Source organism: Pelodiscus sinensis, chromosome 1 (assembly GCF_052426305.1).
Source record: "Pelodiscus sinensis isolate ZL-2025 chromosome 1, ASM5242630v1, whole genome shotgun sequence".
Lineage (NCBI taxonomy): Eukaryota > Metazoa > Chordata > Testudines > Trionychidae > Pelodiscus > Pelodiscus sinensis.
The window spans coordinates 197,875,001-197,894,611 of NC_143052.1; the positions used below are offsets into that span (position 1 = coordinate 197,875,001).

Here is a 19,611-nt window from a genome sequence, read left to right on the forward strand (position 1 = left end):
TACGTTAAACCAGGATGCTAAGACAATTAGCAAAAAATCAGAAGAGAAATATTTTATATTAATGTGTCATGAATTTTACTAGACCTACTTTCAATGAGTTAGGTTGCTGCATGTATAGATCACTAAAATATGAATCAATGTCAAGTAAAGCAAAAAATCTGTTAGTCTCTACAATTTTTAAGTGCATTTATTCTGAAAAAAAGAAAATGTGCTCATGTTAGCAATCTCTATTGTAGCAAGAATTCTTCCTACTGTTCAGTTGGGTTTTTTTTTGTAAAAATTTCATTTTCATTATGAACTTGGCAAGCCAAGTCAATTGAATGGGTATATCTTTTACTCTGTTAGAAAATACTCTCCTTATACTGGCTTTCTGCACAAAAAATATTTCCTATCAGTTAGATAAACTTAATCACCTATGTAATTTTTTTTAATTCAATTCAAAAGTGACCTTTATACCCGTGGAAAATGTCAGAACCCCAGACACATCAACTCTTTATTTATAAAGAACACAGCTGCAACACTAGCAGAGGCGCAGTGCAGCTTGCTCACGCATAGCTACCAATCTTTCTTAAAAGCACCAACTCTATGGCAAGTTCTATTCCAATTCATTCTTCGCTTCTTTGTGGTGATCACACAATAATTGATAGCTTTGTTGGGTAGACACCTACACAGTAAGAACTAAGTTGATGCCACAGACTTGTTTCACAAAGCCATTTCACAGTGACATTTTTTCACACCCAACCATGCCTAACTTGGGCAAGAGACAATAAAGCAGTAAGACACTGTGATACTTTAACAATCCTAGAAACTCTTGTTCCCAGTTACAACATTAATATACTAGTAGGATTTTACAATTAGTCTGCTAAATTGCTTCAGAGCAGAACTAGTTGCCTGTACATTAATGCACAAGATGTTCCTGTTACTTTCCCATTTTATTTTGTAAAACTGTGTATGTATTGAAGCTGCTTGGTTTTAATACAGCCTGCCCTACAAAATTACCTGGTTTTTGATTAAGTAACTCACCATAGCATGTAATTAAAAACCTTACCCTGATAAACAATGCTGAACAACAAGAAAGCAGTTTCCATGTTACAATGCTATTCTAAAGTTTCAGGTATTCCTGAAACTGGTCATACCACCTAACCAGTAAAACAAAATTACATGTTTGGAAAGTCTTATAGGAGAACATTTAACATATTTCAGTATGGAGGTCTTGGGGGTTTGAGACTGAATGAACCGTTAGTCTGCAAGTAAAAGTTTTTCTTCCACGTCCCCCAAAACATATTATTTAAAAATCATAATTATGCATTTGGTTCCTCGTGCTTTCTGTTGTGCAACTGAGATATACTGGTAAAGATTCTATATTGAGACTCTTTTAAAAATACTATATTTTAAAGATAGTACTTTTGCTGTTTTCTTATGGCCTTTCAATAAAAATTATTTAGAATGATTAAAATTACATGACAACATAATTTCAATAATGACTATAACATTCAACTTACTCATGGGTGGTCATGAACTAGGGATGTAAGTGACTAGGCAACTATTCGATAAGGAAAAGCTTATCGCATAGTCAACTAGTCCCTCGATTAGTCAGTTCACCTCCCTCAATTAGTTGTTTTCCCCCCAATAAGGGGCAACAAGTGGGGTGGGGAAGTGACTGAGGGACTAGTTGGCTATCCAATAAGCTTTTGCTTATTGGATATTTGACTAGTCGCTTAAATGCCTAGTTCATGACCACCCATGAAGTAGTAAGAGGCAGCAAGGGGGGCGCGGAGCAGGAGCTGGTGGGAACGGGTTCTCCCCCAGCACTGTACCCACGGGGCAGGGGAGACAGCGGGGTAGCAGGGATCGGGTGTGACACTGCACCTCTGGCCAGACACTGCACCTCTGGTTTTTAAAAGTATTAAGAGCCTGCCGGCTCTTAATATGTTTAAAAATCAAAAGCGCAGCAAGGGGAGGGGGGGCGGGGACCTGGTGTGAGCCAGGAATTAGCTGTCCCAGCTCATGCCAGGTCCCCCCTCGCTGTGCTACAGCCTTTTAAATGTAGGCTCTTAATACCTCGCTGCGGCTCCCCACTTATCGACTAATCAATGGAAAATCCATCAACTAGTCAATTAGTTGATAAAATTTAACATTCTTAGCATGAACCCTCTATCTGGGGAAACTAGCTCCCTACATTGCTCCTTCTGCCCAAGTCCCTGCTCCTAGCCTGCCCCCCCTTCTGTGCTGGAGCCAGAGAAGCCCTGATACACTTCACTGCAACCACAGGAGACATGGCCACATGTCCCAGCTGTCCCAAGCTGCTAGCTAGCCAGAGACCTGGCCTGCTGACTGGTCCAGGTCCAGAGTCACCCTGAACCCTACCTAGCTTTGGGAGAAGAGAGAGAGGGGGGGCAGGAAGAGGAGCAGGGTGGTGGGGGGGGGGGGCAGGGAAAAATGGGATATAGGAGCAGAACCTTAGGGCCAAGCGTGGGCATGGCTGTGGCTTAGCTGTTTGCAGAGACTTACCCTCCCCTGGCCTATTGCACCCACCACCCATGAAATACAATTTTACTGTAAAAATATATAAGAAAACACACAATCATCACGTTTTATGATTAAAGTAGTCATCTGTATATTCAGAAAGCACCTCTGAATGGACAGATAACTGTACACATGCATATCAGCTGCCCCATTTGATTTATGATTATTTCTTATATTCTATAAGAAATTGATTTAGCTGATATTTTAACAAAAATAATGTGCAATATTAATAAGCTGTAAAATTTACAACCTGTATCTGTTTAATCAATTTTTGAAAACAGAAAGCATGTGTTTTACAAAAGAAAGAGGTCAAAAAGTGACATGGATAGTACTTGTTCACTTAATTGTATACCTGAGTGGAGTTAGATAGTTGGTTTTTCCACGGCTCCTCTGCGCTGCTGGTCAGGTTTGTGCGGTTATGAGGTAGAGAGAGTGCGTTTCGCTGCAGGTAAGGCACATTTCCATTACTTCCACTTCCTGTTATGTGATTATTGCCTATCAAAATAGTGTCTGTACTACCCAGCGTTCTTGCTGTGCTGCAGGGAACTGGGCCTGCTGGAAAGGGTCCATTAGCCATAGGCTGCCCAGGGCAAGCCGGACGGATTCCATGCTGAGTAACATTAGGCACTCTGGTTAAAGCAACCTGAGGCTGCTGACCAGAGACAGAGTTTGTAGGCAGTGATGAGTCAGTTGTTGGCCCATTAGAAATTCCAGTAGATCGTACCTGTACAACTCCTGTTTGCCTCATCTAATGAAAAATTAGTAAGACAAAAGAATAAAGTTAATCACATGATTAAGAGGCTATGTAAATACTGTGTAATGTTAATTTATTTTTACTATTAAGTTTGGTTGAAATTATGTTATTTTTTTCAATTTTTTTGGTAGGTCAGAAACCAAGTTCCTTCCCATTTGTGGTAAATGATAGAGCTGACATGCTCACAAATTGGTGAGTGAATTTTAACGCAAAATTACTGAAGGCAGACTATTCTGCTAGGAGAGGCATATAGATATATTATAGGAGTCACTATTAGGCTTTTTAGAGTCAGACACGAAAAATTAACAGAAGCGAGCAACAGAGAAGAATGAGAGATCTTTTGTCAACCTACTAGAAAGGCTTATTTCTTAACTAGTGTTTTTCTCAAACTTTGTCATTCAAATAACTGACCAGAAAACAAATTTAAAAACTGGTTAATCATCATCTCTGAGTCTCCTACAATACAAAAACAGCTAAGAACAAATGGCTTTCTGCCAATAAACATCAATCACAGTAAATGAAATGTCACACAAAACAGAAGATCTTATGTAAACTGGTAAAAAGGGAACATTTTATAATAATTCAGGTTCAAAAAGAAAAACACTGTATTGATGCAAGATTAGAAAAATATTTTTGCTCGCACCTGCTGGTGTTGCTGCATCAAGACAAATTGATTCTCCAGCTGTTCCAATGTAAGTTTCTGTGCTGGATTTAGGTTATTTCTGTTTGCACGGAGCTGTTCCAAGTGCTGGGGGAAAAAATCCCATGGCAGCATTATTTAGAATCATTCAACTTACAATTGGTTAAAAAGCTTCCTGATAACAATACTTAACATGGCCAACACAAGTAATGCCTCTGCGTATGTCTACACTTGCACGCTCTTTTGAGAGAGGGATGCAAATGAAGACATTCAAAATTATAAATGAAGTCGGGATTTGAATATTCCGTGCTTCATTTGCATATTCACGTTATGGTACTATTTTGAAATTGTTATTTCGAAATAGCACCATAACACAAATATGCAAATGCAGTGCGGGATATTTAAATCACAGCTTCATTTGCAATTTTGAATGTCCTCATTTGCGTCCCTCTTGAAAGAGGGTACAAATGTAGATGTACCCTCTGAAACTGAGAAAATATAGATAAAAGGCTCCTAAGAGGACCAAACCCCTTTCTATAAACATCTCTTATTTACTTAAACTGAAAAATACTTGATTATCTCAGAATATGCTGTAAAACACAATCCACAACCCTCCCACCTTCTCTTCTTCTTTAGGTATTAAACTGACATTGGTGCAACTTGGAGGGAAGTAGTGGCCACTCCCCTCGATACCTTCAGATCAGTGCAAAGAAATAACCAAGTCCCATGTGCCAACTGCTAATATTACTGGCAAAAGTGTCAGACTCGAGAGCAGTGGGTGCACATACATCTATATTGAAATGTTGAGCATAAAGTAGGACAGTTACTATACAGGTCATCTGGTTGGGAATTGTGGCTCTTGTTTTACCCTCTGTATGTTTTGAGGTATTTCTTTTCAACATCCACCTTATTGTCTCATACTTATTATTATTATTATTATTTAATAATAATAATCTAACTATGGTGTGACGGCGCGTTGGGGGTTCCCCGTCTCCTGCACCCCGAAATGGCACAAACAGACTGCACCAGCCAGTGGAATTGAGGGTGGTTTATTGCTCCTCCAGCACAGCGCAGCCCAGATGTAATCTGGTTACAGGAACTGGGCTAGGATGCCTCAGGCCCCCTTGAGATGGGGGAGACTGGGCCCCTAAACTCCAGCCCCTTCCCCTAGGCTCTCCTCCATGCTCTTCCACAGTCTAACTAAATTCCCCTCCAGCCCTGCCCCCGCAGTCAGGGCAGCATTCCACCTTCCTTTGTTCCTCTCCATGGGGGGTGTCTGGCCACTGGTTCAACCAGTTTGGCCTTATCTCTGCCTAGCCAGGTTTTCCCTGCTGGGTCTTGCTCCAGACAGCAGGGGTCACCACAGCCCAGCAAGTACCCCCACTACGTCACATATGGTAGCTATTCATTCTTTATAATGCAATATCTATGGATTTTCTTAAGAGTTAAAATATGAATACTATGTGTTCAGCAGCTTACAGGAACAGAAAAGACATTTCAGAAACTTTACACATAAAGGAGTGATGCCAAACTTGAAACACTCCACTTTCAGGATTGTAGTTAAAAAGGTCAGCTATAGTGCCTGTTACTCTGACAACCCCCTTGCAAAGGTAAATGCTACTAACAATGCTGTTTACATTTATAGGAGTGGCAGAGATGTTGTGCCACAGGTTGGAAGAGGGAACCCATCAAACTAAGTTACTCAATTCAGTACCTGAAAAAGTAATGATCCAATTGTGATGCTGGCCATATCACTCCCTTGTGTACAGTGGACTATGAAAGTGATAGCTATTGTCTTGGGGGGGATTTTAACTTTGAACAGTGACAGACAAGGTCTGTCTTCAGAGGTACCCTGTAAAAGTATTGTGCATGTGAATATATCACTTTAAACATCTTGATACTAAGGAATGAGAAAAGATAGAAAACCCCATCTACTGGTTGGTGTGCTGCAGACACAATTTCACTAACTTAGGTCCAGCAAGTAATAGCACATGCATAATCTCTGTATTATTTGGTGATAACATTGGAGATGAAATTAATAGGCAGCAGGTTTAAAACAAACAAAAGGAAGTTTTTCTTTACTCAGCACACAGTTAACCTGTGGAACTCCTTGCCAGAGGATATGGTGAAGGCTAGAACTTTAACAGGGTTCAAAAAAGAGCTAGATAGATTCATGGAGGTTAGGTCCATTAATGGCTATTAGACAGGATGGGTAAGAATGGTGTCCCTAGCCTTTGTTGCTCTGGAAGTGGGAGACAGGGAAGAGATCACGTGAGGATTACCTGTTGTGATCCCTCCCTCTGGGGCATCCGGTATTGGCCACTGTCTACAGACAGGATACTGGGCTAGATGGATCTTTGGTCTGACCCAGTATGACTGTTCTTATAAGCAGGGCTCAACAATTAGGGCAATCTACTTGCCCGTGGCAAGTAGATTTTAGCCCAGCATGGTGCCGCAGCGCGATCAGCGCATGTGCGGCATGCCAAACCACGCGGCTGGCGAGCAGGGCTCGCTGCCACTTGTCAAGCCCTGCTTATAAGGTACAAGATTCTGTCCAGTTTGAAAACCTCTTCAATCCTGCCTGCTACTCAAAGAATGGTCTCAACATCTCCAGAGCAGACTCCTCACTGCACAAGCCGAGATCATCCAGGATGTGTGATATCAAACTTTTAGGTTTAGGTTAAGTGACCTGCCTTGGTTTTGACTCCAAAGATTCTTGACTAGTTTAGCCAGCTATGTGGCTGAATCAACTTAGGTCCATGTACCAATACTGCCTTGGCCAAGTGCTAGGAAGATCAAGGTTGCCTTGTCTCCTTTTAGTTTTCTGATCACCCTTGGATTCAGAGGGACTTGAGGGGATGTTTATAGAAAATGGTGTGACCAAAGAAATATTTGTGATGGAACCCATGCTGGACATGCCCTGGAACAGAACCTCTTGCATTTCTTGTTCAGGCAAAGAGTTCTATTATCAGGTGTCCCCACTGATGAAAGATGGGCTACAGAATGTCCCATTTTACTGACCATTCATGATCTATAAAAGTTCTTTATAGAAAAGACGACCTTGCCTTCCCCATCTGTTCACATGAAACACAACAATGATGGTGTTGATAAGAACTTAAAACACCAGACCAATCAATGGCGGTAATGAACATCTCACAAGCCTGATGAAACTAACATTCATACGGAGTGACACCACTTGAGGTATCCTAAGCACCTGACCCTGAATTTCGCTCAGATGGTTCACCCCAATCACTCGTGGCTGCATACATTTTGAGGGCCCTACCAAATCAGAGTGCTCACGAAGGTATAAATATAAACTTGGCCAGCGAACATCCGCGCAGATGATTCATGAATGAAGCCAGGCCCGTAGACATCTAAGGTGCATTATGTCGAGTCACATATGTGTATTAGGTTATGTGCCTCAATAGTTCTAGACACGGACTGCTGCCTTTGGATTGGACTTCAGGATTTCAAACACACTATGGACAGAAACCTTTTCTTTGAGAGCTAAACCATGGCAGTTATGACAGAGACCTGCTCCTTTTAAACGTATTCATTCAATCAATGTGTCATTTTGTCAACATTCAGTTTTAGGACTAGAGAAGGAAACAGATGTCTGATGAAAAGAATGTTGGTTTGGAAGTCACCTTGTAACATTTCCCCAACTAACCTATTGTCTAGGTAGGGAAATATTTGTAATACCTACACTGTACAGATGGGCCAGGCCTACCTAATGAACCCCTAAAGCTGAACACAGACTGAAGGCTAGAAGTGTACTGGGAAGGCTTGTCTGGCATGAATCAAAGATACTTTTTGTGGGCTAGGCGTATTGCCACATGAAAGCAAGCATGCTGTAAGCCAGTGTCTACTTTCTGAAGAAAGGATAACAGATATGACAGTAAGAATCCTGAATTTAATTCCAAAAGAGACTACCTTCCTGAAGTAAAAGTTTTGTAAAATGGGACCCTGAAAAGTGATTGAAAAGGTGGGAGATGAACTTGATGACATGCCTCTCCTTTATTGATCTGAGCTTCCACATGTCTGATGTAATCTCTGTTCAAGCACTGTAAAACAGAGATAGGAACATTCAAAATGGTGAAATGGGAGATATGATTGGTGTTTGAAATGACTGTTCTGAAGTTGAAAAAGGCCTGCTGCAGCTTATTCCAAATAACTACAGACAGGCTCAGATCTCCATCTAGCAACATTCCGAAATCCTAGCTGGCAGAATGCTCTTTAACTGCACCCTGACCACCTTGTGTGAGGTTTTAGCCATTTTTTAAAAACTGGAAGGCAGATACACAGCAAACGAAGCATTGAATGGGAATCTTTCAATGCACACATAGCATTAGCCACTTTTTTTTAAAAGTTTGGATCCTTCAAGAGGTAGGTTTGCTATTCTGTATAGAAGTGGAACAGCATTAGATGTGTTGGCAGGTGCTTGGACAGATATCTGGGGAAATAAAGTGACCTTTGGAAACTATGGCCAAGAACTGTTCCTCAGGGAATTTGTCTGCAAACCCTGAAATTGATGTCCATGTTAAAAGGAGATGATGTCCATGATGTCCATGTTAAAAGGTTCTTCGGTAGCTCCATCAAGGAGAAGGTTGAGACTGAAGGAGGATCTTCCATAGGTAGCCACTGATATTGGAGAAGGAAACATTCTCTTAGACTGAGTCCCTAAAGGGGTCCTAGATGCTCTTGGAGCAGCTGAAAACACCCAATAAAGCCAACAGGAGTATTCCAGTGTCTGTACAATTCACAGCATGCAGGTGCATCATGGTATGAATCATGATCTTGCTTTATGGTCCAGATGTCCCTAGAGCATGACCTCTATGTAGACCTAGCAGAGGTACAGATCTATCATGGTCAGATTCTGAGAGACAGAGATATCACTCTCTTTAGTGATAGAGAAGCAATTCCAGTAGACATGGTTGGCACTCAGCACTAGCTATACATGGTGCTGCGCTAAAGATATCAATATCAACAATTCATCTGACAAAGCCAGTGGAAGAGGTTGAGGTGGCTGGAAGCTAGAAAGGTGCGCCAACCATAACTATGCTAGCAGAGCCAGCATTGAAGACTGCATGGATGATAAAAGAAGATGTACTGGTGTTGTAGTAGTGTATGATGCTGACAGTGCCAACCTGGATAAGTTTAATGTGATTTATGCCAGACAATGTTGTAAAGGAAAACCCAGCTGAAGGATACACAAAAGATCCTTCACCTCAAAAGGCGGCCTGCAGTGCTTATATCACCAAAATCAGAGGCAAGTATTCCATTGCCATTGCTGGGAATAGTAGATCCTATGGTGCCAGCATCAAGGATCTGTCTGGAAATGGTGAAGGCACTGATCTCAACAGCCCTGTTTGGAGCTCGAGTCAATGGTGTTTCCTCAAATGATGCCTGAGACCAGACTTTGACTTAGCACTCAAGAACATTTTATCAGATTTCTTGTGGCATGAAGATTTGGACAATATGTCAGTCTCACAGAACAAAGATGATGCATCAAGGAGAGTGATGGAAAGGAAAAGGAGCAGCGTTGATTTGGCTTTGGAAACTAGGGCATTTGTGATGACTTTTCTTATGGATGAGCTGTACATGAGACTTGCATGAGGGCAGAAATACTTCTGCTTCTTCAGCCTCATCAGAAAGGAGGTATAAAGAGGACATCTTTTCCTCACATGTCCAGTACATAAGCAAATTAGACACCTCGTGACTATCTCTAAGGGAACATTACCTTGCCATTATAGCATGTTGTTTGAATGCAAAAATACCTAGCATAGTACCTCCCTGGTCCAGCACCCTTAGGATCCAACAGATCCTGGACCAGGATATTTGCCAGACTGGAGAGGACAATGCACTAGGGTTTCCACTCTTCCTCTTGGCTGCACCATTGCTCTATTGCCATGCAGGAAGGGCTCCATTTCCCTTCCTTCCCCTTCGGCATGGCTGCCAACCAGGGCTCCGCTTCTGCCCCACAGGTCTGCTAGAGCCCAGGAGGAGGGGTTCCATGCTCTTCCCAGCAGTCACATGCTCCACCTGCCCTAGTTTGGCAATGCTCCTGATGATGCCAGACTAGGGAAGTCTGGATTACAGAATGTTAACCTGTAAAACCCTAGAATTCAAGAACAAATTACACAACTAAACTATACTAACAATAAAACTAACTATAATTACATTCAAATAAGAGAAATTCTTTTTTTCTAAAGATTGACTAACCAATGTTGAAGAGCAATAGGGAGCTATGGGTTGTAAGGAGGAACTGAACGGGAGGTGCACACCACTCCCTTTTAGATTGTTGGTTTAGTGTGTAGAAGGGACCCATACACTGCCTGCTATTACTGCTGGCAGAAGACTGACTGCAGCGTACCGGGTGCATACACCTACAATGGAATGTATATGCATACAATAATTCAGAGGGGAACCTAACATTTTGGACACTATTTTGTTTAATTGCTCTTAAGTTCTGAGCTATTACGCATTTTATTATCTCACCTATTCCAAACAAGAAGCTAAAGTTAAAAAGGTAAGTCAATGACTAGATGATTCACTATTGCAGAGATGGGTAATCTAGGCTAGTGAGTGGGCTGCATTAGTGGCTGTCCATCTCAGTGGGCTGCAAGATGGTCTCCTGAGACAGGATACATTTGCTAACTGAACCAAAGCAGTGCTTTGATTGGATGCACAGGGAGCACCTGGCTCTCACAATCAATGTTGTGTATGATCAGCACACATCTCACTTCACGTGCCCTGGCTTTACGTGCATGTCATTTTAGTAATACTGGTAGGAAAAAAAACAAACTATGTGAAAGAAAGCTAGCAGAATCTGGCAACCTACTCATGGGCAATTGTGAACAAAATTGGCTGCACGTGGCCCTCACATCACAGGTTTCCTGCTGCTGCACTATTTTATTCTTTTGACTATATGTAATAGGTTAGTAATCAAGTTTACAGATTTTTCATTTGCATCCTTTTGTAGCTGTATCAGTAGAATATGATTCTGTTTAACTATTGTATCGTGCTTTAGCTTTTTTGCAATTACAATGCAAATATTCAGAGACCAATGCGATTATTTCTATTTTGACTAAGTACACTCCTGAACATCATAGCTGTTTCAAACTGTCACTATTTTTAAAAAGAATAAAATCCCCCAACAAGTAGAGAAATGCTTCCTCACCTTCCACTTCCCCAAAACTGTTCTAATGAGCACAAGAATGAATTCCTGGACTTCTAACTATCAGGTTTATTGTCTGATATCTTCTGTACATTAAGGATCACAATGAAAGCTTTTCACCATACACAATATCAGAGATCTTCCCTGTCCAATACTGTAAACCTTAGAAGCAAAGCTATTTTAGAAGCAGAACACATTTTAATTGTTTTACTTCAAAAGTATTTCTTACATTTATTCCCCCCCCCCCTTCACGCACAGCTGAGCTTGTGGTACTATGGGAAACTAGCTTTATAGGCAGAAGGATGTAAAAAAAAGCCAATAATTTTTTTTTAAACAAAGACATTTCGAAAATGCTTTCTCTGTAAACTGAATTATATACTTGGAAAGACAGATATGGAATGAAGGTTTTATTCACTTTCATTTGAGATGACCATCATAACTCGTTTCTGGCTCTGTCATTCATGGATAATGAAACAATATTAAATGAATGTTGACAAATCCTTTATTCCATGGGTTGTCAAATTTCATTTCAGCACAATCCTGCTTCTGATAATAAAGTTACTATAGGACTCCCCATCTCTGGAGATATTTAAGAGTAGATTAGATAAATGTCTATCAGGGATGGTCTAGACAGTATCTGATCCTGCCATGTGGGCAGGGGACTGGACTCGATGACCTCTCGAGGTCCCTTCCAGTCCTAGTATTCTATGATTCTATGACTCCTTGGGAGAGGATCCGCTTGAGTGCTGATGCTCCAGGTGAGGGGAGAGAGGACTGCAGCCAGAGTCCTATTGCCCCACGTGGGGGTGGACCTTGGGCTTCAGTCCTGGGGTCCAGCAAGTTTTATAATGGCCCTGGTGACACCATTACAATGGAGTTGTGACTCATTTTGGGGTCCTGACCCACAGTTTGAGAACCACTGCTTTATTCCAGAGTAAAGAAATTAATGATACTTTCCCTTAAACAGGAGAAAACAAAGCGAAAAAAGACAAAATGCTAGTGAGATGAGGCCTAAAAGAGAAAGAAGTAGAGATGGAAAAAAGCAGAGAGAAGTGAGTGATAAAGCTGCACAAAGGCAGGAGAAAAATAGGTGGGAAAAATCAAGAAGTATAATAAAAATACTGAATGGCTACGGAGGCAATAACTAAGGGACTGTCATTCAGTAGTAAAAATATTTCTCAATTATTCATAACTCTCACTGCCTTTGGTCACTATACCATAATTTCAGGATTTATTGCCCCTCCTTAGAGCAGTAATTTTTTACTAGTGTCCTTGCATTTAGTCACTATTTGTGATATATATGGCAAAAGATTTCTGCCCATATGTGCATTCTTTTGATAGCGTGGAAGCTTGGAGTGGAACACTGGAATTTATAACAATGACCTGAAGAAGTGAAGGCTACTGTTACAAAACAAAGTAGGTTTGAGTCAAGGTATCAAAAAGTCTAGTACTTCAACTGTAGAAGCTACATGATCTGAAATGCAAGTTGAATTTAAACTCTCTCCATTACTGGTGATAATTTGTGCAAACATTTTCAGTCCTTCACTTATCAATTTACCAGTCTGTCAAATGAAGACATATGTGATCTCACTGGCTATTGGGAGGATTAAAGTAGTTGTACTTTGTTAATTTTAAGCAGCACAGTGAGTAAGAGGTATTATTTATCTGACATTCAACGGTATGACTATACCACATATTAACTTATAATATTATAACAAGAAAAGTAGTTACTTTTATCTTTAATTTATTAGGGTGTTTATGTAAATAAAATATTTAACTTGTGTCATGTCACTAAACTGGAATTCAGGGTTAATTCATTTTTCTTTTTTAAGCTCAATTTCTCACAGACCACAGGGAAGCTGTATCTTTATGAAAAGAACTTGTATCAACAGTAAGCATTACAGAAAAGTATACTGAATATTTCACATTTGATTCAGAAGTTTACATCTGAAGAGTTTCTATGAGTCCATTTCATATACTTCTGGGAAGAAAAAAAGTTTCAAAACTGGTTGGGGTTTTCTTTAACACACTTACCTGTAACTTCTGTGGTGTCAAGCACCAAGAATGAACTTGTTGCTGTACTGGAGGATGTGACACTGTATGGCCACTGCTCCAAGCATCTGAAATATTCTAAGAGAAACATTAAAATATATGACTATTAAAATAAGTAGTATTAGTTTAATAATTCTATACAATAAGTTTTTGATTAAAGGACTAATCACAGGTTTAAGAACAACATAGCATATAAAAAGTATTCTAAAAATATACTACAGTTTATTTTGCTTCAACCTATATAGCATCAAAAGAATGAGAGAAAAGTAAATGATATTAAATAAATCTAATACCATAATAAGAGGGAACCAAATCAAATTAAGTGGTTAACTTAAAGGTGCACTGTTATCAACAGTGAACTACCTCTTGAGAAAGATACAACATCCTAAATTTTAAATATAGGAAAGGCAATAGACAGGTCAATGTGGTCATTTCCTTTTCTAGTACAATACTATATATTCTGAAGTTGGGATAATTACTTCTATAGATAGTGTCACAAATATATATTGCATTTGTGTTCTCACTCCATTGTAATCACCTAATTACAGTATAGACACTGCTGAAAAATGCACTAACCTCAACACAAACTTCTAAAACATTCCCCAGCTTGGTAACCGAAGGACTACAACATAATACAAGTGCTGTGTACACTGCACAATTTTGAATATTTTTATATAATTTTGTCTTGGGCTTAGTTCATCAGGATGTATACCTTTGTTGGACTAGATGTTCTTTTCCTCTTGGCAGGACTGGACAGGTCATCTACTTGGCTAGAAGGAATCATATGTAGTGGCAAGGATTGCTGTGAAATTGGTGTTTGAGTGAGGCCTAGTACAGGTTCAGTATTTGGATGATGAGGTTTACAAGCCTATCACAGAAGGAAGACAAAAATATGGTTCCATATATTCTTAATTCTTTCAATTAAGCTACACACTTTCATGAGCTGCATATTTTAAAAGGGCTGTGAGGCTATATTAAAGCTGACTTCGTTACTGAAAATCAGTTTCCATACGGTCATCATTGGAGAAATGTGTACCTTTCTTGGGATTCTTTTTTTAAAACAAAAACAAAACAAAAAAAATCACTGTAGCATTTCTACTTAAGATGAAATCTCTCAAACTCATGAAAATCCACAAAGGTTCTAAATTGGTACCCCCATATTTCTCCCACATTATAGGGAGTCTTTTCTTGATCTAAATCCCTTTGCAAATAAACCAAAGGCTTTTTATTAATGAAAGCTAGCCCTGCACTCAGTAAAATAAGCTTGACTACTACAGATTGTAAAGAACCCTTAAAGCTGGGCACCTGCACAATATAACCCAACTTCTCACCTGCTGTGCTGTGTTCATGGCACCCTGCCTGGAGGTAAGCTCTGCGGGGATTGGTAGGCTCCATGCCTCCTCAATACTAGGAAGTAATTTAGTTTTATTCTGTAGACTACCTTGTGGAAGGTTACACAACTGAGCCTAGGAAAAATTATGTAAAAAGCAAATTTAACACAAGCCTATTTTATTAAGAGAAAGTCCACGAAATCTTCCTAAATTCTGTAGCTAATTACGTCTTAAAGAGAGAATAGATTTAAAGTCTGGGGTTTTAGAAAAGTGCTAAGTATAAAGAGGGTAACCAGAATATAAACCTTTGTGAGAATCAGAATAAAGTTGAGCTCTGGTATCAGAGGTCTCATAACTCTTTTCTTCTGAAATTGCAAACAAGAGTGAAAGATAGTGTGTATGTGTGCTCTCTCTCTAAATGCTATGACAACTTAAAAATGTAGACAGTACATAGAAAAAAGTGAAGTAAATCAATATGCATCAGAGTAATGTGCAAAACAGCATTATTTACATGAATTGAGTCCCACTGAAAAAATGAAAAAGAAAACAATATTACAAGCTATGATATGCTCACAATAAAATATGGAAACAAGTTATACACATCATGAAACAATTACACATTAACTTGTTATGTTCCCCTCCCCTCTGTTGTATACCTGGTAAAATATTTCCCTTTCTTAAAGCTTTAAAGTTTTACCTGCAAATATTTTATCCGTGCTGCAAGTGCAGAGGTATTACTACAATTTTTGCTCCTAGTTGCATTTAAGTAGCATTTAATGGCATCCTGAGGCTGGTTACAGGACTCATAGAGTGTGCCTAAGTCCATCCAGGCTGCAGCGTGGCCATGGTCCAATTGTACAGCACAGATATAGGCTTGTAAAGCATCCATTGGCTGATTTTGCTGTTGATATAGCACACTGAATAAAAAGATTGGTAAAGTTCAAAATTAACAACTAAGTCTTAAACAAACAAACAAACAAACAAACAAACAAACAAACAAACAAACAAACAACCACACACATGCACACACGCACACGCACCTCCATCCAAAACTCAGCAGATTAAAGAAAAACTTTTCTATATAAAGTGGAACACATCATTATATAATTCACTGAGACAACCATGAATGATACATTTTATACCTTTATATATAAAGTTAAAATAAAAACACCACATATTGCAAATACCTACATATTTCTTTAACTTCAAGACATTTATTATTAGGGTTGCCAGGTGTCTGGTTTTTGACTGGAACAGTTAATCAAAAAGGGACCTTGGCAGTTCCTTTCATCACAACTGACCAGGCCATTAAAAGTCCAATCCACAACATTGAAGGACTAAGGCAGGCTCCCTATCTGCTGTGGCTCCGCCATATGACTCTATGAACCAGCAACATAACTCCCCTCCAGCTCTTATGTGTAGGCAAAGAGGGAGGCTCTGCATGTTGAACCTACTGCAAAGCCCCAGCTCTGCAGGTCCCATTGGCTAGGAACTATGATCAATGGGAGCTGCAGGGATGGTGCCCCCAGATTGGGAGGCAGGAAGAGCCACTTGGCCATGCGTCTGGCCAAGCCAGGAGAGCTTGCCTGAAATAAGCACCACCAACAGCTGCAACCCGATCACCTGCCACACCCCAACACACTGCCATAGCCCTGATCACCCTCCTGCCCCCGAACTGCTCTGTCCCAGCCTAAAGCACCCTCCTACATTCCAAGCCCCTCATCCCTAGCTTCACCCCAGAGTCCTCTCTTTCCCCCCACACTTCCAATCCCAAGCCATCCCAGTGAAAATGAACGAGCGAGAGAGGGTGGGACAAGTGAGTGACGGGGGGCAGGGATGAGGCCTCGGAGAGGAGAGAGAGAGCAAAGATGTTTGGTTTTATGTGAGTAGAAAGTTGGCAACTCTACTTATAGCATGGGTGACAGAACATTAATATATCAGCTAGGAATAAGGAGTTTTGTGAACCATTTAAAAAACTGGTCCTTGTTTAAATACATTAACATTTCAATTATAGTAATGCTTTTCCCTGCATCATTCTTACCCTATAGAACACCATGTATCTGCACTTGCTTCTGATTTATCAATAGATTGCCTATAAGATATAAAGGCATCTTGAACTTTCCCAATACTTGAATAGCACCTGGAGAAAAGAGAAAGAACTGTGGTAATATTAAAGTGATTACTAGCAATAGTTTGCCAAGAGTGGACTACTATTAATAAGTTCATACAAATATATATATTCACGCACATGAATTCCAAATTACACTGAACGTAGTAAACTTAAGAATCTTTATTACCAATAATTTGTGAAATACAGTAATACTTCAGCATCAGCTGTGCAAGGTGTATTGGCATTTAAAGCAGATTACATGTTTACATCATCACGTTACATCAAAATGGAAAATATTAATGTCCAGAATTAATACTACATTCTGGAAATGTATGATTGTTTTACCTGTGGTATTTCATTGACCAAAAAGGGAAAATATGTACATACAGATTGCAACACAGGAAGAATTAAAGTGCCTGTTCCCAAATAGTCAACCTTACCACATTAAAAATGTTAGCAGCAAGGATGCTGAAATACTACAGAAGATAATTTATAATTACAACTAATATAGTGACATTACAAATACAGGGAATAAATTTAGTAAATAAACTCTATATTGTAGATCTTCTTTGCATATGTACAGTTAGTACTGAGAATGCATTTCCCATGCAATTTTTAATAAAATGTTAAACAGTAAAAAGTATGGTTTTACTGTCTAGTCTTCAGGATGCACCAAAGAAAGGAAAATCCTCATTTTATTGCTCTTTTTATAAAAATTATTTTGTGAACACTAAGTACATATAACATTTTCAAAAGCAGCACGACATGGTAAGCAGAAACATTAGCAGACAAAGAAGAGAGCCACAATTATGCTACAGAGAAAAAGTACTGCTTCCATCATAATCAGGAAGAAAATGAGATAATGAAACTTTCTTAGTAGAAAAGCATTCTCTTTGGTCATGCCCACACTGCCTGCAATTATCTTCCCAGTTTCCACAAGAACTAAAAAGTCTTCAGAATACACAAATACTTGAAAATTTAATCTTGCAAAAAATAATAAGACAAATATAAACAACAAAAGTGAAAACCTTCAAACTGGAAAAAGAATCAGGTTCTTCTTTATGTTATATTAGTAAGATGCAGTAGCAAAAAGTTTCAAAAGATAAGTAGTGAGACGTAAAGGTAATAAAACAAAGTCCCAACAGCTGTGTTAAAATTGGTTTCTCAGATATTTTAAGACACCTGTCAGTGTCACAACAGTTCAATTAAAATCTCACCAAAACTTAAGTGCATCTCAGTAATTCAAATATAACAAACAGAAAGAATGTTCAAACAAAATTAACACAGAACTAGAAAACGTACACAAATCTAAATTGAAGAATTTTGTTTTAGTTAAAACATTAAATTTGTCTATTTGCCCCATAATATGGGTAACCGTTTCTTTGATTGGGTAAGAAGACAACTACTCCAAAGTGCAATCAAGTCACCCATAGCAGTCTGTGGCCTGTAGAAGATAACACTGATTAAATGACAAATATTGTCTGGATTACTGTCATCTAGTGATGAGTTTTCAAATTTTTCTTTCTTTTTAAAGAACAAGAAGGGGCATAAAATTCACATTAAAATATCAATCACTTATCTTCTTAATCAGAATAGCTCCATCTGAGCTAATCCAGTTTAAAGTTTACACATAATATAGTTTGGTTTTTCTATAACATGTACTAGGGATGTTAGCGTATAGTAATTCTATCAGCTACATGCACTCTCTATCAGAGGCAGCAAACAGGGAGCGGGGAGGTGGGAGTCATTACCCATGGGGAACTTGCTTTTAAGATGGCTCCCTACAAGCACGAGATCATGCAGTCACCTTCCCTCCCCCCTCTGCTGCTTCCTGTAAGAGGCAGCAGCGAGGGGGGAGGCAGGTGGAAACCAGTACATGTGGGAAGCAGCTTTCAAGCCAGCTCCTCTTGTGTGCTGGCTCCGCGGAGCCACCTGACCCTCCCCCCACCTCCTGCCTCTGAGAGGCAACAAATGGGGGGCAGGCAGGAGCCACTGCTCCAGCTTCATGGAGCCACCTCCCCCATGCCTCTCACTGTGGCCTTTGATACAAGGCAGCAGCACACATGGGGGAGGACAGGTGGGATGCACGCACAGCCTCTGTCAGTGGGCAGCGTGGCTTCTTGCAGACAGGGGCAGTTGCTACGGAGCAGCCTCTCCCTGTGGCAGGCCTGGGACCCCCACAGCCAGAAGCTAATGCCACCTTGCAGTGCTGCCTCTCTATCAGAGTCAGCAGCGCAGGTTGGCAGGGGGCTCCCTGGGAGTGAGGCCAGGATTGCACTGATTACAGAATGCAGAAGTATGCAGAGACAAACGCAAGTACTTTTACAGGCAGTATACATTGAGAAAAAGATATGTGACAAAGGGGAAAGAAAAAAGGGAAGTAGTGCACTATAAGCCTATGTCTACACTGCAATGCTATTTCAGACTATCCTGAAATAGCTATCCTGCATTTACACAGCAAGCCTGTTATTTAGAAATATAACGGGCTCACTATTCCAATGTCCCTGTAAACCTCATTCCACAAGGAGTAAGGGACGTTTCATAATAGCAGGTTATTTCAAAATCTGATGTTGTGTAGACAGCACCAAATTACGAAATAAGCTATTTTAAAATAATATTGAAATAAGATACGCAATTTGCATAGTTCAAATTGTGTATCTTATTTCAAGCTACAGTGTATCTTATTTCAAGCTACAGGGCGGTGTGGACCAAAGTAAGGAAAGGACGCACCCTAAGACTAAAGCAAACAGTTAGCTTAAATGACAGCATTTGACGTATTTGCATATAAGGCAGAGAAAGAATCATGTACACTTTTGCCTGCTTATTTAACTGAATGATTTCTAATTAAATAACGTATTGCACAGTATTTTCACTTATGATAAATTGGATAGGTATGTATTTTCCTTCAAAATATCAAAGTTGGACTTCAGCAGTTTCAGATTTTTTCTTATTTGTTCAAGTTAAGAATACATGTTATTTATTTGAAAGGAAAACTACTCCCAAACTCCAAAATTTTCATGA

The 19,611-nt window shown here is 39.7% G+C and overlaps 1 protein-coding gene across 4 annotated transcripts in view; it reads right to left on the bottom strand.

Moving 5' to 3' along the window:
* The window catches only part of KDM6A (lysine demethylase 6A), a 289,075-nt gene that overhangs the window by 58,963 nt on the left and 210,501 nt on the right, over positions 1-19,611 (bottom strand). For 2 of the 4 annotated variants that reach the window (XM_075912747.2, XM_075912767.2), the window contains exons 11-17: positions 16,522-16,620; positions 15,178-15,397; positions 14,481-14,615; positions 13,862-14,017; positions 13,132-13,227; positions 3,924-4,028; positions 2,879-3,274 (exon numbers count right to left, since the gene is read on the bottom strand). In XM_075912747.2, the coding sequence (XP_075768862.2) occupies positions 2,879-3,274; positions 3,924-4,028; positions 13,132-13,227; positions 13,862-14,017; positions 14,481-14,615; positions 15,178-15,397; positions 16,522-16,620 (1,207 nt within the window). The remainder of the gene's footprint in view (positions 1-2,878; positions 3,275-3,923; positions 4,029-13,131; positions 13,228-13,861; positions 14,018-14,480; positions 14,616-15,177; positions 15,398-16,521; positions 16,621-19,611) is intronic. The other 2 variants (XM_075912776.2, XM_075912756.2) reach the window with 1 other exon arrangement.